This window comes from Bos mutus, chromosome 4 (assembly GCF_027580195.1).
Source record: "Bos mutus isolate GX-2022 chromosome 4, NWIPB_WYAK_1.1, whole genome shotgun sequence".
Lineage (NCBI taxonomy): Eukaryota > Metazoa > Chordata > Mammalia > Artiodactyla > Bovidae > Bos > Bos mutus.
The window spans coordinates 70,850,081-70,876,919 of NC_091620.1; the positions used below are offsets into that span (position 1 = coordinate 70,850,081).

Here is a 26,839-nt window from a genome sequence, read left to right on the forward strand (position 1 = left end):
GGCCGTCCCTGAGACTGAGGGCACATCCCCAAGGGTGACAGCTGGGGACGGGCTCTTCCTTTCCTTTCCTCTCTGATGACAAACAGTAATAAAAGGGCATCAATACATGACAAAGACACGGCCTGTTCCGGACAAGCAGGAAGAAGAGACCATCAATGGGACTAGGGTGAAGTCTGTACATGGGCCTGCTGGGGGCAATGAGAGTAAACAACACACACTTAAGATAAAAAATAAGGGATGAAAATATAACTGACTGCAACCAAAGAGAACAGGCAAAGAAAACCATCTGAAGGAATGCATGTGAATCTGCTGACCTCAATGAGCTCTGAGTTTAAGAATCATGGAGGCTAGTGACATTCACGTGTTAACTGAAAAGTTTGTTTCCAAAACGAACATGCATTACTTTTGAGATCAGAAGAAAATAATCTTAAAAAAGAATATAGCTCTAACAATCTGGTCAGCCATTACTGTACAGTACCTACAGGGTCCTTTATGATCTAAAGGGGGCGCTGGCAAGCTGGGGCCCAAGACTGGTTGCCTGCTGCTGTAAATCAAGCTTCACCGGAAAGACAAACACGCTGGCTGTTTCTGCACTCTCTGTAGCTGACCTGTGCCACATGAGCAGACGTGGGTAGTTCCAACACAGACCTTATGGCCTGCAAAGCCTGCAAAATTTATTCTCTGGCACTTTATATCATCTGGCCCTGTATGTTAGACCGACCGCCCATCTGAAGGTGGTAGAAATTCAGACTAAATATCCGATCCTGGTCTTCTAGATTTTTTGCGCTTATCTTTTAATTGGGTTCCTTTTTCTAGCAAATAAAACGCTGTTTGCATGTCACTGCACTCCTGATGCTTTATTTCTATTAACTTCATTCTCTCTGTGGAAGACTGTCTTTTCATGTACTGTATCTGTTCAGGGAACATGGCTTCATGGTTTGCTGAAACACCTGTGAGGTCAGACAGGAGAAAATTCTTTGGCTTTATTCTATTGGCTAAAGTCTAGCAAAGACAAAACAGGGAGTGCTTTTAAGATTAGGAAAGGATTACAGATGGTAAATATGCAACAAAAGCAAACACACGAGGTATTGGACAAAAGATATTCATGAATAAGAATAACCGGTTTTTAATATAATTCATGACTAGAATGGCTGTTTCAGGGATTCTTTCTAGAATTTGTCTCATGGACAGTTATTTTTCAAGTACAGATTAATTTCTCTATTTATACATTTGCACTAAAACCGTTTTCTACATTTTTCTAATTTGAGTAGGATAAAATATACAACAAATGTGCTGATGAGAAGTGCAGTGAGCTACCAGTCCTGTTAAAATCACATCAGTCTAAAAAATCAGCTAAAACACTACGTGCTGCTTTTCCTACTGATTTCTCCCCTGAGAACATGAGGCCCCGGGCAGTGCAGAGTCACAGAAAGACCACACACGGCGGCCAAGAGACCTGGGTGCTGGGTCGGCCCGCACTCATCTGCGTGACCTTCCAGACTGCATCACTTTTGTGTGCCTGAGAATTTTCATCCTTCAAAAGGGTGATGAGGAACTAAGGGAAGGCACTGTGCACTAACGTAAGGAGGTTTTATAGTCAAAATACCAACCATACCAAAGTGATTCCTGTACGGTATCTGGAGTTCTCATATACTCCTACTATTCAATACAATTAAACAGTGAATTTCTGAGGTGTTTCGCTGATGAAAGCTGCTAATGGTACCAGAATCGTGACTTTAATTTACACATGAGACCATTCTAAAATCACAGAGTCCCCCTCCAGCCCTGGCTAATGCAGCCCCTACAGGTCACCAAGGTCTAAGGGATGAGGGGCTGAAGGAGTCACAGAGCATGTGGTCCTGATGCATGAAAGGCGCGTCCCACAGCCGACACAGACAGGTGAGGGGGCTTCCTGTGAGGCCTCTGAATAGAACACAGCTGGGCCCAGGGAAGCCAGTGTAACCCAGCAAGTCAGACTGGGAGATGATCCATGTTCTACACAAACGGGAGAGGCTAAGGATTCCAAACAGCTCATAAACACTTCCTCACTGCTTAACAGAAGTGGAGAAACGAAGGCTCAGCTCAGGCTGCTCTCCTTTAACATTTTAGGGTTGTTATCCAAGTTTTGCTTAAAACACACTGTTCTTTGATGAAGTCAAACACAACTTCAGTTTTCTGAAATTGTATTTTCAATATAAATACAAACCTTCTCACTTAAATAATTTCTCTGTAGAGTTTTTAACAGACAAATAGAAAAAGCATAAACAACTTCTGGAAGGGCTCAAACTACTCACTCTGTTGATGAGATGACGCTAGAGCGGTAGGAAGAGAGACTACCCTTTCACCTTAGGTCCTTCTGAATTTGAATTTTTTAAACCATGAGCATGCTTCACTTCATTAAGCAATAATAAAGGAAACTTTTTAGAAAACATAATAGCAGATTGAGTTATATGGATACCATATCCCAGATGCTGTATCACACTGCTGGTTTCATGTTAACAAGAGTACCCAATTCTGTGACAGGCGTAACTGGCCCTCAAGTAAACTTAACAAATGAGGAGGCTCCCAGTAAATGACTGAGATTTATTGATTCACCAAAAGTCAAGTCATCCATACATTATACCTCTTTCCTTGATCTAGCACAGTTTCTTTACACGAGTTTAAAGCAGGTTTATAGGCCCAGTTACATAGGAATAAGGGTAGACAGGCAATAGCAATTATTATTTTTTTTTGCACTTTTATGCTCACGGCATCATTGTTCACAATAATAGCAATTATTGTATGTTAATCCATCAGTCATTATAACACATTAAGATTTTCACAAAAGGTTCATTATGTTTCAGGAACAAAGTTACATAAAACTTACCTATCAATTACATAAAAGTTGTCGCCATCATCACCTTGATCAATTACATGTTCCCCTTCTTTAACCAATTTTTCAAACATGGCATCTAATACTTGAGACATCTGCTCCTATTTTTCAAAAATAAAAGACATAATCTTTGTTTATCTAGAACATGTTTTCTTAAAGAACCACAATTAGCTCTATATTTTTGTGAACAAGCTCAAAGAAATGGAAATATCATGACTGCCATTGAGTCTTGTAAAAAAAATACAGAACAGTCCCCTCTTCATCACATGCAAACCAGATGATTATATATTTACTCTCATATTCAGTACCTGAATAAAAGTAATTATAATTGGTCTATTTCAGAATCTTTGAAACTCTCACCACTTTAATACAAAAGGAAACTAACCATCAAATCATCATATACCTTGTGAAATATAACCTTAGCAACTAAATTTATCAGGTTTATAAAGAACTATTGCAAATGCCTTTTAAAGATATCTAAACTTTAAAAAACCTTTCCTATTTTAATCATCACTGTAATTTATAAATATTTAGCCAATTTAAACCCTGACGCCAATCCTTGTTTTAGCACCAAAAACAATACAGAACCAAAAAAAACAAAAAACAAAAGTAAAACCAAAAATGATTGTAGCAAACATTCCATCCATGTCCTTTATCACTAAGGTTCTCTTCAAGAAGCAACCATGTACCTCCCTAGGACAGATGTATTAAAACTGAAGCCAGAGACATCAAACCTATCAGTCAACAACTATCTTGAAACTTGGTTCTTCTAAAGTGTGCTTGACAAGGATCAAGAATAAACTCTGGATAGTGAGAATAAACTAGAAGGCCAAACAAATCTTTCTTCAGAACAAGTCCTGGGACAATTCACAGGTCTTTGGCTAGTTAGAACAAATGGGTATGGAGAAATAGTGTGGTGATAGTAAGAGAAAATTCAGAAGATGTAGGAAGGGTTTAAGTCACTCTCTATGAATATAAAAAGACAGCAACTCCAACCCCCCAGGCCAAAACCAATTATTACTATAAACAAATTAAGGATCTGAAGATAGATTGGAGGGGGGGAGAGATGCAAGTGGAAAACACAGGTTGAAGAAACAAAATATTCTGGATCAAAAGCACAGACTACGTGTGATTCTTTTCTTCTTGAGACCCCATTAATATTTCACAGGGACCATGAAGGTACGACTCCACAAAGATGAGAACAGGAAGAGGAAAAGTGGAGGAGAGATTTCTAGAGCAAAGAGAAGTTGCACGAGGGCAGAGAGAGGGTGCCGCCCAGAGATGGGCAGGGGGCCTGCGCGTGGAGAGGCCGGCCACCTGTCAGAGCACCAGAAGATCCAGACTGGGAAACACCTGGCTGGTCAGAATGGGACTGAGACGCTGCTGAAAACAGAAGGATTGATCTGAAGTCCTTCACGATCAGCTGATACTCTCCTTGCAATGTCTGCATCCTGAACACAGAACATTAGCAACCAAGTGTTAATCTCAACTCTTCCCAGATAAGAGATCAGTGTCAGGTTATTAGGAGAAACTAAATGAATAAGACAGAACTAGAACAGTTACTGTGAAGACTGGTGCCCCGGAACAAGGACCTTCACCTGCTTGGATGAGGGGTTCCTCCATGTGAACAGCTGGCTCCTTGCTACCCAACCAGCAGGACAATGATGGACAGGCCTGCCCCACTTACTCAGGGGTCCTCATCAGCTTTGCACAGCTCCTCTGGGAGCCCGCAAGACTAAGATAAACGGCAGTATAACACCAATGAGCTAGAAAACTCAAGAACACTGATGAGCTTTCAGAAACTTTTACTCTATATACACAGAGATGTTCAAGATGATGTCATAATCAGGAGATGAAAAACAGGATGATTAGAAAAAGTGCAAGAGAAAAATGGGTAAGCTCAAAATTGAAAACATCATTACCAAATTTTTTTTCCTTTCAACTATTTTATCTTTTAGGTCAGTTTAAGCTCCAAAATCACTGCAGATGGTGACTGTAGCCATGAAATTAAAAGACGCTTACTCGTTGGAAGGAAAGTTATGACCGATTTAGATAGCATATTCAAAAGCAGAGACATTACTTTGCCAACAAAGGTCCATCTAGTCAAGGCTATGGTTTTTCCTGTGGTCGTGTATGGATGTGAGAGTTGGACTGTGAAGAAGGCTGAGCGCCAAAGAATTGGTGCTTTTGAACTGTGGTGTTGGAGAAGACTCTTGAGGGTCCCTTGGACTGCAAGGAGATCCAACCAGTCCATTCAGAAGGAGATCAGCCCTGGGATTTCTTTGGAAGGAATGATGCTAAAGCTGAAACTCCAGTACTTTGGCCACCTCATGTGAAGAGTTGACTCATTGGCAAAGACTCTGATGCTGGGAGGGATTGGGGGCAGGAGGAGAAGGGGACGACAGAGGATGAGATGGCTGGATGGTATCACTGATTCGATGGACGTGAGTCTGAGTGAACTCCGAGAGTTGGTGATGGACAGGGAGGCCTGGCGTGCTGCGATTCATGGCGTCACAAAGAGTCGGACACGACTGAGCAACTGAACTGAACTGAAGGTTCACAGCAAAATGGAGCAAAAAAGTATAAAGAACTGTCCTAAACCTGCTGCTTCCCCATCTCTCCTCTATTAACATGCCCCAGAAGACAGTATGCTTATTACAAGTGATAAACATACAATGACATCAATATCACTCACAGTCCACAGCTGACATCTGGGTTCACTCGTGGTGCTACACACTCAGTGGTTTAAACAAAGGTACTCACAAAGGTAAAAATGTACCCACCATTACAGAATCTTCTTTAAGTAAATAAAGAACTAAGAAGGTAAATTAAAATAAAAAACTTCAAAGAAAGTACACAGATGAAAAGATAAGAGTAGGAACAAAGTGATATCAGAGACAACACATGAAAGAAAATAATTAGGACAGTGAAGAATGAATTTTCCAGTAACAAAGGATGTAAGTTTTCAGACTGAAAGGGCTCACTCACAGGCCAGCACCTCCAAACTCAAACGACCCTGTAGCTTTAGGACATCAAAGATACAGAACCGACTGCAAGGCTTCCAGAAAAAGAGGAAGGAACTCTTAAAAAATAAAATGTTTGACTTCTCTCAGTTCAGATCAGTTCAGTCACTCAGTCGTGTCCGACTCTTTGCGACCCCATGAACTGCAGCACGCCAGGCCTCCCTGTCCATCACCAACTCTAGGAGTTCACTCAAACTCATGTCCATCGAGTCACTGATGCCATCGAGCCATCTCATCCTCTGTCACCACTTTCTCCTCCTGCCCCCAATCCCTCCCAGCATCAGAGTCTTTTCCAATGAGTCAACTCTTCCCATGAGGTGGAAAAGTACTGGAGTTTCAGCTTAACATCATTCCTTCCAAAGAACACCCAGGACTGATCTCCTTCAGAATGGACTGGTTGGATCTCCTTGCAGTCCAAGGGACTCTCAGGAGTCTTCTACAACACCATAGTTCAAAAGCATCAATTCTTTGGTGCTCAGCTTTCTTCACAGTCCAACACTCACATCCATACATGACCACAGGAAAAACCATAGCCTTGACTAGATGGACCTTTGTTGGCAAAGTAATGTCTCTGCTTTTGAATATGCTATCTAGTTGGTCATAATTTTCCTTCCAAAGAGTAAACATCTTTTAATTTCATGGCTGCAATCACCCATCATCTGCAGTGATTTTGGAGCTCCCCAAAATAAAGTCTGACATTGTTTCCACTATTTCCCCATCTATTTCCCATGAAGTGATGGGATCAGATGCCATGATCTTCATTTTCTGAATGTTGAGCTTTAAGCCAACTTTTTCACTCTCCTCTTGCACTTTCATCAAGAGGCATTTTAGTTCCTCTTGACTTTCTGCCATAAGGGTGGGTCATCTGCATATATGAGGTTATTGATACTTCTCCCTGCAATCTTGATTCCAGCTTCTGATTCCTCCAGCCCAGTGATTCTCATAATGTACTCTGCACAGAAGTTAAACAAGCAGGGTGACAATATACAGCCTTGACGTACTCCTTTTCCTGTTTGGAACCAGTCTGCTGTTCCATGTCCAGTTCTAACTGTTGGTTCCTGACCTGCATACAAGTTTCTCACGAGGCAGATCAGGTGGTCTGGTATTCCCATCTCTTTCAGAATTTTCCAAGGTTTATTGTGATCCACACAGTCAAAGGCTTTGGTATAGTCAATAAAGCAGAAATTAGATATTTTTCTGGAACTTTCTTGCTTTTTCTATGATCCAACTGATGTTGGCAATTTGATCTCTGGTTCCTCTGCCTTTTCTAAAACCAGCTTGAACGTCTGGAAGTTCGCGGTTCATGTATTGCTGAAGCCTGGCTTTAAGAATTTTGAGCATTACTTTTCTAGCATGTGAGATGAGTGCAATTGTGTGGTAGTTCGAGCATTCTTTGGCATTGCCTTTCTTTGGGATTGGAACGAAAATCGACCTTTTCGAGTCCTGTGGCCACTGCTGAGTTTTCCAAATTTGCTGACATATTGAGTGCAGCACTTTCACAACATCATCTTTCAGGAGTTAAAATAGCTCAACTGTAATTCCATCACCTCCACTAGCTTTGTTCGTAGTGATGCTTTCTAAGGCCCACTTGACTTCTCATTCCAGGATGTCTGGCTCTAGGTGAGTGATCATCGTGATTATCTGGGTTGTTAAGATCTTTTTTTGTACAGTTCTTCTGTGTATTCTTGCCACCTCTTCTTAATATCTTCTGCTTCTGTTAGGTCCATAGCATTTCTGTCCTTTATCCAACCCATCTTTGCATGAAATGTTCCCTTGGTATCTCTAATTTTCTTGAAGAGATCTCTAGTCTTTCCCATTCTGTTGTTTTCCTCTATTTCTTTGCATTGATCACTGAGGAAGGCTTTCTTATCTCTCCTTGCTATTCTTTGGAACTCTGCATTCAGACACTTATATCTTTCCTTTCCTCCTTTGCTTTTCATTTCTTTTCTTTTCACAGGTATTTGTAAGGCCTCCTCAGACAGCCATTTTGCTTTTTTCCATTTCTTTTCCATGGGGATGGTCTTGATCCCTGCCTCCTGTACAATGTCATGAACCTCCGTCCACAGTTCATCAGGTACTCTATCAGATCTAGTCCCTTAAATCTATTTCTCACTTCCACTGTATAATCATAAGGGATTTGATTTAGGTCATACCTGAATGGTCTAGTGGTTTTCCCTACTTTCTTCAATTTAAGTCTGAATTCGGCAATAAGGAGTTCATGATCTGAGCCCCAGTCAGCTCCCGGATTTGTTTTTGCTGACTGTATACAGCTTCTCCGTCTTTGGCTGCAAAAAATATAATCAATCTGATTTCGGTGCTGACCATCTGGTGATGTCCATGTGGAGAGTCTTCTCTTGTGTTGTTGGAAGAGGGTGTTTGCTATGACCAGTGTGATCTCTTGGAAAAACTCTATTAGTCTTTGCCCTGCTTCATTCCGTATTCCAAGGCCAAATTCGCCTGTTACTCCAGGTGTTTCTTGACTTCTTACTTTTGCATTCCAGTCCCCTATAATGAAAAGGACATCTTTTTTTGGATGTTAGTTCTAAAAGGTCTTGTAGGTCTTCATAGAACTGTTCAACTTCAGCTTTTTCAGCATTACAGGTTGGGGCATAGGCTTGGATCACTATGATATTGAATGGTTTGCCTTGGAACTGTCAGAGATCATTTTGTCGTTTTTGAGATTGCATCCAAGTACTGCATTTCGGACTCTTCTGTTGACTATGATGGCTACTCCGTTTCTTCTAAGGGATTCCTGCCCACAGTAGTAGATATAATGGTCATCTGAGTTAAATTCACCCATTCCAGCCCATTTTAGTTCGCTGATTCCTAGAATGTGGACATTCACCCTTGCCATCTCCTGTTTGACCACTTCCAATTTGCCTTGATTCATGGATCTGATATTCCAGGTTCCTATGCAATATTGCTCTTTACAGCATCGGACCTTGCTTCTACCACCAGTCACATCTACAACTGGGTATTGTTTTTGCTTTGGCTCCATCCCTTCATTCTTTTTGGAGTTATTTCTCCACTGATCTCCAGTAGCATATTGGGTACCTACCGACCTGGGGAGTTCCTCTTTCAGTATCCTATTATTTTGCCTTTTCATACTGTTCATGGGGTTCTCAAGGAATGAACTGAGAGAGGTTCATACTGAAGAGGTTTGCCATTTCCTTTTCCAGTGGACCACATTCTGTCAGACCTCTCCACCATGACCCGCCCGTCTTGGGTTGCCCCATGGGCATGGCTTAGTTTCATTGAGTTAGACAAGGCTGTGGTCCGTGTGATCAGATTGACTAGTTTTCTGTGATTACGGTTTCAGTGTGTTTGCCCTCTGATGCCCAAGCCCGGGAGCTGACTGTGGCTCAGATCATGAACCCCTTATTGCCAAATTCAGACTTAAATTGAAGAAAGTAGGGAAAACCACTAGACCATTCAGGTATGACCTAAATCAAATCCCTTATGATTATACAGTGGAAGTGAGAAATAGATTTAAGGGACTAGATCTGATAGACCTGATGAACTATGATGTACCTGATGAACTATGGACAGAGGTTCGTGACATTGTACAGGAGACAGGGATCAAGACCATCCCCATGGAAAAGAAATGCAAAAAAGCAAGATGGCTGTCTGGGGAGGCCTTACAAATAGCTGTGAAAAGAAGAGAAGCAAAAAGCAAAGGAGAAAAGGAAGGATACAAGCATCTGAATGCAGAGTTCCAAAGAATAGCAAGGAGAGATAAGAAAGCCTTCTTCAGTGATCAATGCAAAGAAATAGAGGAAAACAACAGAATGGGAAAGACTAGAGATCTCTTCAAGAAAATTAGAGATACCAAGGGAACATTTCATGCAAAGATGGGTTGGATAAAGGACAGAAATGCTATGGACCTAACAGAAGCAGAAGATATTAAGAAGAGGTGGCAAGAATACACGGAAGAACTGTACAAAAAAAATCTTCACGACCCAGATAATCACGATGGTGTGATCACTCACTTAGAGCCAGACATCCTGGAATGTGAAGTCAAGTAGGCCTTAGGAAGCATCACTACGAACAAAGCTAATGGAGGTGATGGAATTCCAGTTGAGCTATTTCAAATCCTGAAAGATAATGCTATGAAAGTGCTGCACTCAATATGTCAGCACATTTGGGTAACTCAGCAGTGGCCACAGAACTGGAAAAGGTCAGTTTTCATTCCATTCCCAAAGAAAGGCAATGCCAAAGAATGCTCAGACACCATACAATTGCACTCATCTCACACGCTAGTAAAGTAATGCTCAAAATTCTCCAAGCCAGGCTTCAGCAATATGTAAACCATGAACTTCCAGACGTTCAAGCTGGTTTTAGAAAAGGCAGAGGAACCAGAGGTCAAATTGCCAACATCCGCTGGATCATGGAATAAGGAAGTGAGTTCCAGAAAAATATCTATTTCTGCTTTATTGACTATGCCAAAGCCTTTGACTACGTCGATCACAATAAACTGTGGAACATTCTGAAAGAGATGGGAATACCAGACCACCTGATCTGCCTCTTGAGAAACCTGTATGCAGGTCAGGAAGCAACAGTTAGAACTGCACATGGAACAACAGACTGATTCCAAACAGGAAAAGGAGTACGTCAAGGCTGTATATTGTCACCCTGCTTATTTAACTTCTATGCGGAGTACATCATGAGAAACGCTGGGCTGGAGGAAGCACAAGCTGGAATCAAGATTGCAGGGAGAAGTATCAATAACCTCAGATATGCAGATGACACCACCCTTATGGCAGAAAGAGGAACTAAAAAGCCTCTTGATGAAAGTGCAAGAGGAGAGTGAAAAAGTTGGCTTAAAGCTCAACATTCAGAAAACTAAGATCATGGCATCTGGTCCCATCACTAGATGGGAAATAGATGGGGAAATAGTGGAAACAATGTCAGACTTTATTTTGGGGGGCTCCAAAATCACTGCAGATGGTGACTGCAGCCATGAAATTAAAAGACACTTACTCCTTGGAAGGAACATTATGACCAACCTAGACAGCATATTCAAAAGCAGAGACATTACTTTGCCAACAAAGGTCTGTCTAGTCAAGGCTATGGTTTTTCCAGTGGTCATGTATGGATGTAAGAGTTGGACTATGAAGAAAGCTGAGCACCAAAGAATTGATGCTTTTGAACTGTGGTGTTGGAGAAGACTCTTGAGAGTCCCTTGGACAGCAAGGAGATCCAACCAGTCCATCCTAAAGGAGACCAGTCCTTGGGTGTTCATTGGAAGGATAATGCTGAGGCTGAAACTCCAAACTACTTTGGCCACCTCACGTGAAGAGTTGACCTATTGGAAAAGACCCTGATGCTGTGAGGGATTGGGAGCAGGAGGAGAAGGGGACGCCAAAGGATGAGATGGCTGGATGGCATCACCAACTCGATTCACATGAGTTTGAGTGAACTCCGGGAGTTGGTGATGGACAGGGAGGCCTGGCGTGCTGCAATTCATGGGGTTGCAAAGAGTCAGACATGACTGAGCAACTGAACTCAACTGACTGATATGCCTATCTGTATGTCAGTAACACATTCTTTCAATTAGTGTAGCTTTGTAGTAAATATTTTCAAAATTTATTTATTAATGTATAGTTGATACATAATATCGGGTTAGTTTCAGGTGGTAGAGTAAAAGTTTTGAAATTTGCAAGTGTGAGTCTTCCAACTTTGTTCTTTTTCAACATTATTTTGACTTCCTGTATGGGGCCCCTCTTGTATGTACAATGTTAAAACATTAGACAAAGCAAACATAATGTGTGTCCATGGTTTAGCTTTATACACATAAATGTTACTGTTTTAAACTTTTATAAATAATTTTTAAAAAGAATATGTAATCTCTGTAAATACAAATATACTGTTTAGTGGGAAAAAAAAAAGAAAAAAAAGAACCAGGCAGAACACTGTGTAGAGTTTGTTGCCACTAAAATTTTTAAAAGAATTACCTGTATATACATAGCATAACCCTGGAAAAATATGCATCTTAGTGCTAAAAGAACTTGACTCTTGAGAAACTGGATTGCTGGGAAACAGGGATAGAAGGGAGACTCTCTTTCACTGACTACTTTTTGTTCCTTTTGAATTTTTGTAAATTATATATGCGTATGTTGTTGTTGTTGTTTAGTCACTAAGTCATGTCCTATTCTTTGCAACCCAATGGACTGTAACCTGCCACGCTCCTCTGTTCATGGGATTTCCAGGCAAGAATACTGGAGTGGGTTCCCATTTCCTTCTCCAGGGGATCTTCCCAACCAAAGGATTGAACCCCGTCTCCTGAGTCTCCTGCACCGTCAGGCAGATTCTTTCCCAATGAGCCACCAGGGAAGCCCATATATGCATACTGATTTAAATCTAATTAATTAAATTGTCAAACTCTCCATTTGAACCCATAATGTAATATTGTATCTTTATGTGAGTTAAGGAAAACTTTTGGAAGAAAGATGATGATCAGTTTGCAGGCAGTGGCTTTCATCCCCTTCCTAGGTCCCTGTGTGAGCTCTGGCACCTACTTGTGAAAGAAGAGCCAGGGCTGGAGATGAAGCCAATGGGTCTGTAAAATAGTGCTTTCTTGATGTGATGCTAATTAGTCCCAAGGGGACCAAATGAGTTCATCAATCCAGGCAACATATGGTCACCTATCAAAATTACAAAGTTTGATTAAATGGTTTACAAATATTTTATTTTCGCTTACTGTTATATTTCAACTTGTTTAGAACAGGTGGAGGGGGAATATCAGCTTCATTGATTAGCTCTAGTCCTGGATGTTAAATTTAAAAAAGGATGAAATATAGTGCCATATAATAACTTTTCATTATCTTGGAATTAACTGCATTTTAAAATATTATAAAGTTAAAGAATTCATACATGGATTCATGAAAAAGTAATCCCTGCTAAAATACAGAACAATTATTTCTTTTAGAACTTCTCTGTGTGACAGGTGTCTGTTCTAGACAATCAAAATGTAATTTCCCCATAATTATGCACAGAGTGCAAAGAATGTAGGAAATATTTAATATGCAGAGGCTTATCTCAGGGACTGACAGCTCCTGTATGAAAACCACATCTTATTCGCCTACAGAATGCAAATTCGAGACTGAGCTCTGTAAAAGGGCTCTGACTCCCTTAAAAAATAACAATTTACTCTCCATTAATGAAAGAGCCTATCATATAGCATAGGACAATTATTTCAGTTTGCCTCAAGTTAGAAGTATTTCAGAAGAAACATGGCCTACTGAGTTGAGCATTAAAATATTCATGAAAAGAATATCTTCAAAGAGATTAATAATTATAAATGCTGGGCTCAATGTATGAATACACAGAACTCCAAGAAAAAATGTTCTGAGGTCTAGGAGGTGCTAGATTTTCAAGCTAAACAACGCCTTTAAGAAAGTCAAATGAGATAATGGATACAAAGCCACAACTGTGCTTCTTGCCAATTCGTAATCATGGCTTCCCCTTCCTCCTTCCAAGTCTTCCCTTTTCAGGGAAAGGCACCAGACACTGGGGCTCATCCAAGACTCTTTCTGTTAGGCCTCAATTCATTTGATCACCAAGGACCAACTTCTGCTGGTCCTGAGTACGTTATGAAACCATTACTTTCTCCCCTTCCTCAGTTGAGTCTGTTTCTTATCCCCTTAACAAGGCATGGATCGCTGTTTCCTCACTGAGCTCCTGCCTGTCCCTCTCACCTTTAATTCCACCCCTACACTGTCACCACTGTGACCTCAGACACCCCCGATTGTTACTGTCTCTGCTTACAATGCTACTGCCCACACAGAGCGTGTGTCCACTGCTCCCGTGTGGCATGCCGCACGGGCCCTTCCTGACACAGCACATACATCTCAGCCCCCGCCAATGGATGTCTTCCACTTCAGACTCCAGTGTTGACCCTCTCCATTGTTTTCTTTCAACTGGTGATTTCTGACTCATTTTCTCAGGCTCAGTTCAAGTGTCTCTCTGGCTTCCTGGATCCTCAGGTGGGGCTGAGAAGCCCTCATCCTTCCCTAGCCCTGACCATATTACAGCATTTATCACATTTTACCAAATGGATTTTTATGTGTATTTGAATCCCTCACCAAGTGTAAGTTCCAAGAGCACAAGAACTATGTCTAAGTATTTTTGTGGCATCCTACGCTTTATACAGGCCCTGGAACACAGTGGGTGGTCAAGGAATTGACCTGAAAGGAGCTGCTATATGATATGCAGATTATATAAATGGAATATGTAATTCACTTTAAATGCATTTGGGTTATGGCAAAAATATATATATGATAAAAAACTAGAAATTTGCTTAAAATATGAACTTAAAATCTTCAACCTGCTATGTTTGGGGATACATTTCTTATTTCAAGTGGTTATTTTCTGAGAAAAATTAATTTTTACTTATTTATATTCTGTATTGTTCTTAGAAGGATTTAAGATAGTAGAGAAATAAATCAAGATGGTATGAGATCAAATTCAAAAAAAGATCTTTTGGAAACAACTATATAAATATGTTTACTTTTTCCCAATAAAATATTCAACAGTGGTAATTTATGAACTTGGTAATTTCATGAACTGACTTTTTCCTTTTTGTCCTTACAAACTGTGACCTTTATATATATATATAAGACCTTAACAGAGCAGTAAAATCTTTAAAAAGTCTAAAAAAAATCCTGTTTATAAAAATAACCACTGTATTTAAGTAAAGATGCTCCCTGCCAGAATACACAGGAAAAGTTTTATTATTATTATTTTTAAAATGTAATCAAACTTTTCACAATGCTTTGAAAGAATTAAAGTTGCAATGGTAAGAAAAATCAATTTACTTTAGAAGATGGAACAGAACAGGCAGCATCCGAGGAAACTATAACTGGCAGCTATTTCACTGATGCCTGTTATCACTGCTGAAGCATTAAAATACTTGTTGAAATGAACAGGAAAGTAAACAAACAAAATAACATATGGTAGTACCAAAACACTGCCCTAGAGTGTCTTCACATTGGGTTCTAGTCCTTCCTACTCAAAGTGCGGCTGTGAGAGGAGAGCACTGCTATCACCTGGGAGCCTGTGAGAAATACAGACTCAGGCCCCACCACTGATCTACTCATCAGAATCTGCATTTTAAACGAGATCCTCTGATGATGTATAGGCAGATTAAAGCTTGAGAAACTGTTTTTGGTGACCCTGCAATTTTCCCATGCAAACTTCTGGCCTGAAAAGAGAATCTCCTTGCTGAAGCCTACCCCTAAGGATAAAACTAAGGGTTAATTTCATAGCTGTCTTCTGTGTCTATCTGTAGCAAACGAATTAAATACTAAATTAATTCCAATACCAAAATTACCATCTTAGACACACACACACAGACAATGTTGTCTCTTTTCACTAACAATTATTTGAATTCATTTTGGTGAAAGATCACTAGAGATCATAGTTTCCATGTCCTTTGTTTCATAGAATCGTTATCATTCTAGATAAAAGAAATCTAAGATTATCTGGAAGCCCATCAAAATCATTTGGTCCCTTATTCTACTATTTAATACTACCAGGAGATGTTCCCTCATAAACTAAACTCCTACACTTTCTATCTTGATTCCATTTCTTCTTCTTCCGTTATTAGTTACCAGCAACTCCATTCTTTACAGCTTTAGTTTAGGTGATAATCCTGGAGGACCTGGATCAAAGTGGACAAAACTTGTACTGTGTGGTCCTAAAGTAACATCTCCAAAGTTACAAAATGTAATCTGTGATCCTGGAGGATATAACATAAACATAACTGGTATCAGACGAGGAGCTTTAAAAAGTAATTTCAGGGTATAATATGACCCAGCATAGAAGACTTGGTAAAATGCAGCATGAAATGTATTATAAAGTATTCTTTATAAAAATGGCCTTCTAAAAGAGACTTCATCTTGTAAGAGTGGGTTTTGACTTAATGTTTTCTTCTCTCAGGCATCAATCTGAAAATTATTAAGATGTTCAGTCTGACCAAAAACAGAACTGAAATAACTTATGCAAGTTGACTCTGGTTTCACATGAGAATATGGCAGCAAGGGTTCTTTCCCAAATGACCATATAGCAATGAATAAGCATAATCTGCAATGAAGGAAGCAGGGCATTGAGGTCAGGGTACAGGGCAAAGTCTGAACAGCATGATTACTCGTTCTGAGAGAGGGGATTCCAGAAATACATCCCAAACCAAAGATGAGAGATTTCAAAACTTTTATGAAGAAAAAAAAAAATCCTTCTACCTTTAAAGTCAAGTAGAAGTTTACTTTTACAATATGAATAATATAAAAGTCATACATTAAAATATAATACTGGCTGGTGAGAGAGGCACTTCCCCATGGGCCCTGCTATCCCTACTGAGTGGATGAAGAATGCAGTCTTAGCCTCTCTTCATCAGGGCCACATCTCAGGGCTGTGTGTGCAGTAACCTTTGATGAATGACCTAATGCCTTCCCCCAACACACAGCAGGCACTCATACTTGCTCTGACAGCAGTCACCCCTCAGCAACCAGAACACAACCCAATGCACATGCAGGCATCTGTGGTGGGGCCTTTACATTGCCCTGGGTGATGTCAGCTTGTAAAGAGGGTGAACTCCAAGACCCTGCACAGTTCTTCATATGGACACTGAAAAAAATCACCTCTATTATTGAGATTTATCTTACCGGATCCAGGTTCTTAAATAGCAGGATGTCTTTGCAAGCCTCTTGCAATCGATTTCTTTGATCGTCAGTTTTGGGATGTATAATCTACAAGAACACCAAATCCACAATTAGACTATTCCCCTTATAATGGATAAAATTTCCTAGCAGGACATTAGAAGGAAGAATGGTTACGGCTGAGGTTCACTTTAGGTGACTAGACACTAACTACCAGCCTGCTAATAGGGGAAAGTAATACAATTTGTCTCAGGGAGGTGGTGGGCATTAATCAATACAGCACCTGAATGTTTTTCAAAGAAGTGTTTCCCCCAGGTTAGCAAGTTCATTCTGTAAAGGTCTGGACTGGCTAATCACTAAAGACTCTGAAGGTCCAGCGGGAACATAAAAAAGGACTAAGTGTTGTAACAGTTACGTTGAAAATCTACACTGTCTTTATTCTGTTTGCGTGCTAAGTCCCCTCAGGTGTATCTGACTCTTAGCGACCTCACCTGGAAGCCCATCAAAATCTTTTAGTCCCTATTCTACTATTTAATACTACCAGGAAATTTTTTCACTAATAGTCTGCCGGGCTCCTCTGTTCACAGGATTCTCCAGGCAAGAATACTGAAGTGGATTGCCATGCCCTCCTCCAGGGGATCTTCTCAACCCAGGGATCAAACCCTTATCTCATGTCTCCCACACTGGCAGGCAGATTCTTTGCCAAGAGCACCATCTGGGAAGCCCTTATGCTGTCTAATACTCTTAATATTCTTTAATACTGTTTCATACTTTTTACCACTAAACTTAATACTCTTTCAGAATGTAGCCCCTTTCTTCAAAACTTGATAAAATCTCTAGATGTGAGTAAATTCTTACCTGTATATTAGATATTAAGTACATTTTATGCATAACACATGTAACCAGGCCCACAGGGAGTGATTTTCCACAGGGACCAAGCAATCATGTACTGTCACATCAGGAGACTATGGATTTGAGGGAAAATGAATCTAACACTCCTGGTGCGCTGATTTGAGAATGAGCTCAAAGAAGACCACTGCCCGAGGTGCTCACTTTCAACCTGGAAGGTGAAGGCCAAGAGAATGCCCTCAGTAAGTGAGCTGGCCAGCTCTTTGGAGTCCCTTCTGACCACCAGAAGGCTCAACTGACTTGGACCCAAAGGCCCGTTCTTTTGTGAACATGGGTACCATTTAACTATAAAATGGGGTAACGAGGCAAAAGATGGTCCTAAAAGCAGAAGACACCAAGTGGAGACCCACACATCATCACCTTTTCCTACTCTAACGTCACACACACACTGACCGGAGGACATGATGATGGGTAGGGGCCCCACCATCAGAACCACCAGGGCCGGCCGGTGCTGAGCTTTGTGTCCATGACTACATCAAAACTCACAATGGGAAATTAAAACCAGCATTTCAAACCCATCTCTGACGGCTAAAAGCCAGAGCCCCAAGAAGAACTGAGGAAATGTACAGCATATGTGTACTATTTATATGTGCACTGTTCACATACTATTAGCCAGTGAGAGAAGGAAGCTGTTGCAGAGTTTTCTTTAAAAGGGTAAGGGATATGCAAACTAGTGTTTCCTAGCTAACCAATATTCACATCAAACTAGATTCTGTTATGGCATGTGGACCTAGAAAAAGCAGATCCTGCTGCCTAAGAACTCACTGCTATTTAAGAAACTTTAAAAATTTGGATATGAACTAAATCATGCCAACCAAAATTCATATCTGCCTACGTCAAATAAGGATGATTTTAATTAACACAATCAAACAAAATAAAACAAAACGTTATTTCTCACTTCACAAAAACCATCTGGAACTTCAAACTGAGGTGATCATAAGTGTTTGCCTACTGAGAAACTCTCTCCTCAGAAAGAAAAGGTTGGGGATACCATGTCACAGATGTTGAAAATAATTTTCTGAGCCCAAAGTGGAGCCACCCCTGCCCAGGGTGTCACATCAGCAAAGCAGAGCCGAGATCACTCCCACGTCCAGAAATGCTCCACTTCGCCAGCAGTACAGTGTATCCAGTCAGCCGATCCCCAAAGGCCGAGCCAAATCTGGGCTCTCTGCTCACTTCCTTGTTCCTCGTTCACTTTCTGTTTTTCTCTTCCTTGTTCCTTATTCTTTATCCTCTAAAAGCTTCCTGCCCTGCACCCCATTTTGCAGTTCTCTGGACCCTTGGGGATGGAGACTGCCTGCTTCATGCAGGATTAAATAAAATTTATATCACCTAAACTGTCTTCTTTAATCATTTTCAACACCATATTGCACCTGATTTACTTCTGTCATCAATTTAAGTCTTTCTCTCCCAACCCATTCACTTTGTATGAACACCTCACAGAAAAACCCGTCATCGTCTTCTCTCTCACTCTCCTGCTACTTCCCGTTATGAATGCACAGTTCCAAATTTTGTTTCTCCATCCTGCTACCACTGCTACTGCGTACCTCTCTCCTCCCTGCTTTCTTTATTCCCCTCTCTTCCTTCTGCCTGCCATCACTCGTCAGGGTCTTTTATCTACCATAGTCGCCCCTCACCCTCAACCTCTGCCATTAAAATTCCTGCTCTGCATCCTGAAATGCAAACACTCAGAAATCATGTGAATCTTTGAAGCTCTGCCCTCCCTGCCCTGTACCAACTGTTCAGATGCTCTCCTCCTCTTACAGACTCATTTCCTTCAGTTGGATTTGGTGGGATCCGACATCTGAGATCTGCATCTGGACAATTAAGGTCTTCTGCAGTGTGCCCAAGCGTGATTTCTACTAGGGGCAATTTTGTTTTTTATTATTTATTTCTGATTCCAAGATAAAAATCTTTTTGTTCAAACAAATATTGATGTGGCATTTACCATGTGCCAGGCACTGTTTTAAGGGCTTCACAAATATCAGTTTTAGTCTAGTAATAGGGAGTGTAGATGGCACAGTGGTAAAGAATCTGCCTGCCAACGCAGGAGACCCAAGAGACATGGGTTTAATACCTGGGTCGGGAAGATTCCCTGGAGTAGGAAATGGCAACCCACTCCAGTATTCTTGCCTGGAAAATTCCATGGACAGAGGAGCCTGGCAGGCTACAGTCCATAGGGTCACATTCCGCTGGATTCAACTGAGCACACACGCACACGCATCCTAGTAACAGGCCCCACGAAGCAGGTGACTGCTCAGTGAAATAAGTCAGACAGAGAAAGACAAACACTGCATGACCTCTTGAAAGGAAAAACGTAAGAAAATCAACTTGCCCAGGCAACTTCTTCAATGTGACACAGTTGAGAAGTTGTAGCGCTGGGATTCACCCCAGACAGGCTAGCCACAGAGTTCTTACTATAAGCCAAGGTCAGCACACCATTGCCTGAAGGCCAAATTTCTTTCTGTAGGATCCCTACACTGAAAATGATTTTTTTAATGACTGTGGGAGGATAACCAAAAGAATGTTTCCCAACATATGAAAAGTATAAGAAATTCAAACGTCCACAAGTAAAGTTTCATGGGTCACAGCCACACGTGTTTATTTATGTATTGTCTATGGCTGCTTTTAAGCTGTAACAGCAGAGCTGAAGAGTTGTGACAGAAACCAAATGGCCCCCAAAGCATGAAGTATTGATTATTTGAAAATAGAATTCCCAGGGAAAAAAACTTTACAGGGAAAGTCTGTCAACTACTGCTATAAACCTCTGTTGCCTTTCAATTTAAAAAAAATAGAAGAAACAGTAAGACTGACTGACACATTTTCTTTAAAGAAAACACTGGGTATCTATTTTGTTAAGCAAGGGAAGTCTGTACAAGATGTTTTCATATCTGTCCAATATGTTCTCCACACAGAGCTGAAAGTAATCTTTTAAAAGCTTAAATCAGAACACCCCATTCTCCAGAGTAAACCCTCGGTAGAGGCCATCACATTCCCACCTCCTCCTCCGCCTTCCCCTCAGCCACTCAGCTCCAGCCACACCAGCCCCCACTCAGAGCCTCCAACTCTTCCCACTCTGACGGGCATGGGTCAACCCAAAATGCACTCCCAGACTTTTGGCAAGATTCTCTCCACATTCATCCTCTGGTCTCACTTCAAAGAGCCCTTCTCCCACTATTCTGTTTCATTAGGGATCTAGTTGATATGGGGGTTTGGTTTTAATTCCTACACCCTATCACACTGTCCTTTCAACAGTTCATATTTTGTGACTGCTAATTTGCTAGCTTTCTGTTAGCTTCTGTTATTAGACTCTGAGCTCCAAGACGGCAAGGACTTGTCCATCATGTTCACCACTGTATACTTAGCATTCGACCAGATATGCAGAAAGCAGTCCCAAAACCTTTCATGGAGTACAAAATGAAGAAACACTCCACTGTTAAATTTACTAGCTCTTTTCTGCCCGTTTCTACATGCTAGATGTACATAACCCTTACATTTTCATTTATTAAAGGTATTCCAAGTAAAATCTAATTTGTTATTTTCCAAAGTCAATCTTAAGTACTTAAATTTTCTTTGAATATGTATTATTTTATAAAAAATTAAATATCTATTTACAGCTCTGAGATTACAGATTGTTGTTGTTGCTTAGTCACTAAGTTGTATCTGACTCTTCATGACCCTACAGACTGTAGCCTGCCAGGCTCCTCTGTCCATGGGATTCTCTAGGTAAGAATACTGAAGTGGGTTGCCATTTCCTTCTTCAGGGGATCTCTCAGACACAGGGATCAAACTTGTGTCTCCTGCTTGGCAGGCAGATTTTTTTTTTTTTACCATTGACCCACCAGGGAAGCCCAATAAAAAAACAGACTCTTTGAAATAAGACAAAATGTCCAAATGAAAAGTTAATTTATCAAAATGCACTGTATGTTTTCCTTATGGACATTTTCTAAAGCCAATTAATTTTGAAATCTGTAATAATCATTTCTAAAGGTTATGGTACAAACTGCCTTATAGTATCTATTCAGATCAGATCAGATTAGTCACTCAGTTGTGTCCGACTCTTTGCGACCCCATGAATCGCAGCACACCAGGCCTCCCTGTCCATCACCAACTCCCGGAGTTCACTCAGACTCACATCCATCGAGTCGGTGATGCCATCCAGCCATCTCATCCTCTGTCGTCCCTTTCTCCTCTTGCCCCCAATCCCTCCCAGCTAGACAAAAAAATTGTAGTTTTTAGCAACATGTTTAGAGAAGAGTCAACTTAATGAAAACCCTGACACTTTATTATAATGATTAATAATTAATTAATTACCAAAAATCTACTAAAGTAACATCGAAGGGTGTCACAGGCACAACTTGGGTTGAATGTCCAACCCACAAAGATGCCTCCTTCACCAGGAACTGCCCTTATCTATCTATTTATGTACCTTTCAAAAAATTATAGTTAATCTACAAAGTTGTGTTGGTTTCAGATATAAAGCAATTGTTTTATTTATATATATATATATATATGTTTTCAGATTCTTTTCCATTATAGGTTATTATAAATACTGAATATAGCTCACTGTGCTATGTTGGTCATTGTTCTTTACCTATTTTATAAATATATATATATAGTAGTGTGTATATGTTAATCCCAAACACCTAATTTCTCTCTCCCCCAACTCCTGCTATCTACTACAGTAACCATAAATTTGTTTTCTATGTCTACGAATCTATTTCTGTTTTGTAAATAAGTTGATTTATACAATTTTTTAAGATTTCACATACAAGTGATGTCATATGATATCTGTCTTTGTCTTACTCAGTATAGCAATTTCTAGGTTTATCTATGTTGCTACAGATGGCACTGCTTCATTCTTTTTTGTGGCTGAGTAGTATCCATTGTGGAGAAGGCAATGGCACCCCACTCCAGTACTCTTGCCTGGAAAATCCCATGGATGGAGGAGCCTGGTAGGCTGCAGTCCATGGGGTTGCTAAGAGTCGGACACGACTGAGAGACTTCACTTTCACTTTTCACTTTCATGCACTGGAGAAGGAAATGGCAACCCACTCCAGCATTCTTGCCTGGAGAATCCCAGGGACGGGGGAGCCTGGTGGGCTGCCATCTATGAGGTCGCACAGAGTTGGACACGACTGAAGCGACTTAGCAGCAGCAGCAGCAGTATCCATTGTATATATTTGCCACGTCTTTATCCATTCACCTGTTGATGGACATTTAGGTTGTTTCCAAGTTCTGGCTATTATACAAATGGTGCTGCTATGAGCACCAGGGTACATGCATCTTTTTGAATGAAAGTTTTCTCTGGATATATGCCCAGGAGTGGGATTGCAGGATACCCTCATTTTAAGTGAGGCCCCACAGTTAAGTCTATACTCCTTGGCCTGGTCCCCAACCCCAAGGTCAGGTCTGTGAAAACTCTCCACAAGGAAACTAGGATTGTGACCTGAGAGAGACATAAGAGTTAGTGGCAGCTGAGTCCCTTTCAGTGTTGACACTCTAAGTGCTACACCAGTGCTGTGAAAGGACCCCAGAGGGGGCTGACTCCTGCCTGCTAGCCACAGCCTGGTGTTTTCTTTAACTCTTTCAGGAATTCTGTAAGATCTCCAAGCACATGTCCAATAATTCCCCAATGTTTTTGTTTTTTAATCTCAATGTGATTAGGGGTTTCTTTCCCCCAGCCAAATGATTCTTATCTGGTATAGCCCTCCCAACAAGACTGCCAGCAATTAGTTGGAGTGATCTAGTCAAACCACTTTACCTATGGCATGGACCAAATGGGTAGCTAACAGCTGTCAGGTCTATGAGATACCATATATTGCTTTCAAACTATATTTTTAAATGTTCTTTTTAATTTAAATTTTTACTAAGTCAAACCAGCTCATCAAACATCTCAATTAACTAAGCTTTATCACATACATTTATACACAAATACAAAGAATGATTGGAGTAGGAAACGGCAACCCACTTCAGCACTCTTGCCTGGAAAATTACATGGAAAGAGGAGTCTGGAGGGCTACAGTCCATGGGGTTCAAAGAGTCGGACATGACTGAGCACATATACATAGACACACACACACACAAAACGCTGTCTTCAAAGTAACCTATTATTATTTCGTTGAAATACATAAATAAAGTGTAGGATAGGGGAGGGTTGTTTGGACCACATTATAGTGGTTATAGCACATTAAACATTAGTGATGATACCTTGACCCTAAGGCAACATAATTTTCAGACTGGAATTTATGGACTTTATAAAAATATGTAAGTTTTGGTTCTCAGAAGTGAATACTGCAAGTCTGGTACTGTCCCCATCATGGACAATTGTGAAATGGGATTTCCTTCAAAATCTTCTGTGTCATTTAAGGTTCCTGATCTTTCTACCACTGGATTTTATTTACATTTCAGGGAGCTTAATGATGTAATGACTTAGGGACCCAGTATTCTGCTTTTCTATAAAACTCAATCATATTGAAGTATTTTTCAGAGCTACAGAAATCGATTTTCTTTTCATTTTTTACCAAATGAAAAAAAAGAAACTTTTGCAGTGTACTCAAAAATAAATAAACAAATGATTACTTTCCATTTCCAGGCTCAGTAATCTCCTATTTAGTTTACTTTCTACTAAATAAGTAATAGGAGAATGGAGCAAAAGGACACAGCTTAAAAAGTGTTTCAAACCAGACAAATTCTTACAAAAACATTAGGCCCTCCAAATCAGTTTCTGAGCAAACAATCAGATACACAGATTTTAAAAAATAATTTCTATACTGACACTTTAGATGTAATTTTATTGTGTCTGTTGTTGTTTCAGAGTAAGCATCTGTTATGATAAATTAGTAGGAGCAAAAGTCTTTTCCCAGTATTTTTCTTTGCTAGAAATACTTACTTGTCTAAGAAAAATAATATTATCACTTTGGGAAAGATAGCTAAAAACATTTTTCATCACAGGCTATATTTTTGCAAGAGAAATAAAAGCACAACTTCAGTGAGTTATTATGTCCATCTTTCCTTTTATCCAAAGAGAGAGATACTTTGGATCAAAGTAACTACACAGAACATGAAGCAGTAAGCTATCAGAGAGAAGACTACGAAAAGAAACAGTCAAAATAATTCCATTATGCTTTCTGTTAATCTATAAGCCTGTTAACATCTTTTCTATTACTATTTTCCTTATCCAAGACAAGAGTATAATGTAAAATTAATGTATTCAGTAAGTTACATACCCTGGATTCAGCATCATCTTCTTCTTCATCAGGATTATAAGCTTCCGCACATACTGCAAAGATAAACATGGAAATTTTAAAGATTCTTTCACCAAGAAACATGCTACAATAAATATATCTTTAAAAATTAATGAACAAAAAGAATGCTGTGGTGTAAAAAAGCATGAATCTACCTTATCCAGGGCAAGTAGTCTACCCCGCAAAGCCAGTGCTATTGCAATTTATACGGAATTCACTAAAATATAAACCTGCCCTTTTAGGTACTGATAACTTCTTTTCTTTCTTTTACTCAGAGAAACATAGCTAACCTCTTTCACCTTCATTTCCAAGCTAGAGAAATGGTTAAGAGCAAAAATTACTGGAAAGAACAGGCACACATAAAATCTAAGTCTGCTTTGAAATGGTCAATTTAATCATGCAATTATGAGTAACTTGCATAAATCATCCATAATTCAATCTTCCAGAATAAATACTATTAATATTTTGCATATTCCTTTCCAGTCTTTATTCTGAGCTGAGTTCATACTGCATTCAACATTTTAAAACTTGCTTTTTCATTTAACACTGTAAGAATTCTGCATGCCATTGGAAACATTTTATAAATATTTTTTAAAGACTGCTAATTATCATAAGCTCCAATTTACTACTCCCTTAACGCTAGACACAAAACTGACTTCTATTGAAACAACCTTGCAGTAAATATCTTAATGCACAAATATTTGTCTACATTTCAGATTATGTTGTGGAATTATTCCCAAATGTTATTTTGGGGGCTAAAAGGTATGACAACTTTTAAGGCATATTTATCACGACACTTCTTTGCAATGTGTGAGGAGATTCCCCTAAATGGTACCACAGAGTTAGATATTATTGCCAATTTTAATGAAAAAAAGATTTAAATTTTTAAGTATTATTGAATTTGAACAATTATCAAATGTTTGTAAGCTGACTGTATATCCTCTTTTGTCCCTATGCCTGAGACATTTATTTCTGTATTTTATTTCCTTTTTGATTTACACCAGTTTCTCAATACCAGTTTGACATATCTCTTATAATCATTTCATCCAATCTTCTTTTTTTCTTTGGCCATGCTATGTGCTTGCAGGATCTTAGTTCCCAGACTATGGATTAAACTCAGACCAAGGCAGTGAAAGCATGGAGTCCTAACTACTGGACGGCAGGAAATTCCCTCCAGTTTGCTTTTTAACTATAATTACTAGATCTTTTTTTTGTTTGTTTTAAACCAATTACTCATGTTTTTTGTTTTTAATGTAATGACATCAAGAAAAAAAATCCCCCAATATGATTTAAACCCGATGTTAAACATCACAAAAGTACCACTGCTTCTGAGTTTGGTATTTGCAAATCTTTTTTATTTGCAAATTTACAGATCTGTAACTTCTCTTCTTTCAGTTCATAAAAGGAGACCGTTTTACATTTATCCTTTAATTCAGGTGGTGCTAGTGGTAAAAAAACCCGCCTGTCAATGCTGAAGATACTAAAACTCACGTATTCAATCCCTGGGTCAGGAAGATTCCCCTAGAGGAGGGGATGGGAACCCACTCCAGTATTCTTGCCTGGAGAATCCCGTGGACAGAGAAGCCTGGCAGGCTACAGTCCATAGGGTCGCAAGGAGCCAGACATAACTGAAGAGACCTAGCACACACACTTTAATCCATGTGGACTTGATTCTGGCATGGACATAGAAATTTAAAGAGCAGAGGACAGATGAAAGCTGGACAAATATCTTTCCAGGGGCCTCAGAAGCACTGTCATCTTTAGTCCAAGGATTGTCAATATTATTATGAAATCTGCCAGTAGCTTTCTTTTTACAGGCATTGTTCTACACACCTTAGCCAGTGAGTGATTCTTAACCAGGGCCTATTCTGTCCCCCAGCATGACGTCTAAGCAACATCTGGAGACATTTTGGCTGTTACATCTATAGGGGGTTAAGCTGCTGGGGGAAGCTAGGAGACACCACATCATGCACAGGACAGCTGTCCCTCCTCCCTCCTTCCAACAAAGAATGATCTGATCCAAAATGTCAACAGCGCTGAGGTTGAGAAGCCTTGACCAGGTTTATATTTTCTCCTTCAGTCTCACAACAACGCTAGGTGTCATATCACCACTTGGGAGATGAAAGAACTAGG

General features: G+C 40.0%; 1 protein-coding gene across 1 annotated transcript in view; it reads right to left on the minus strand.

Moving 5' to 3' along the window:
* Positions 1 to 26,839, minus strand: part of PRKAR2B (protein kinase cAMP-dependent type II regulatory subunit beta) — a 101,983-nt gene that overhangs the window by 13,215 nt on the left and 61,929 nt on the right. Inside the window, exons 3-5 of the mRNA XM_005901434.3 lie at positions 24,689 to 24,741; positions 16,557 to 16,640; positions 2,867 to 2,973 (exon numbers count right to left, since the gene is read on the minus strand). Coding sequence (XP_005901496.1) covers positions 2,867 to 2,973; positions 16,557 to 16,640; positions 24,689 to 24,741 — 244 coding nt within the window. The remainder of the gene's footprint in view (positions 1 to 2,866; positions 2,974 to 16,556; positions 16,641 to 24,688; positions 24,742 to 26,839) is intronic.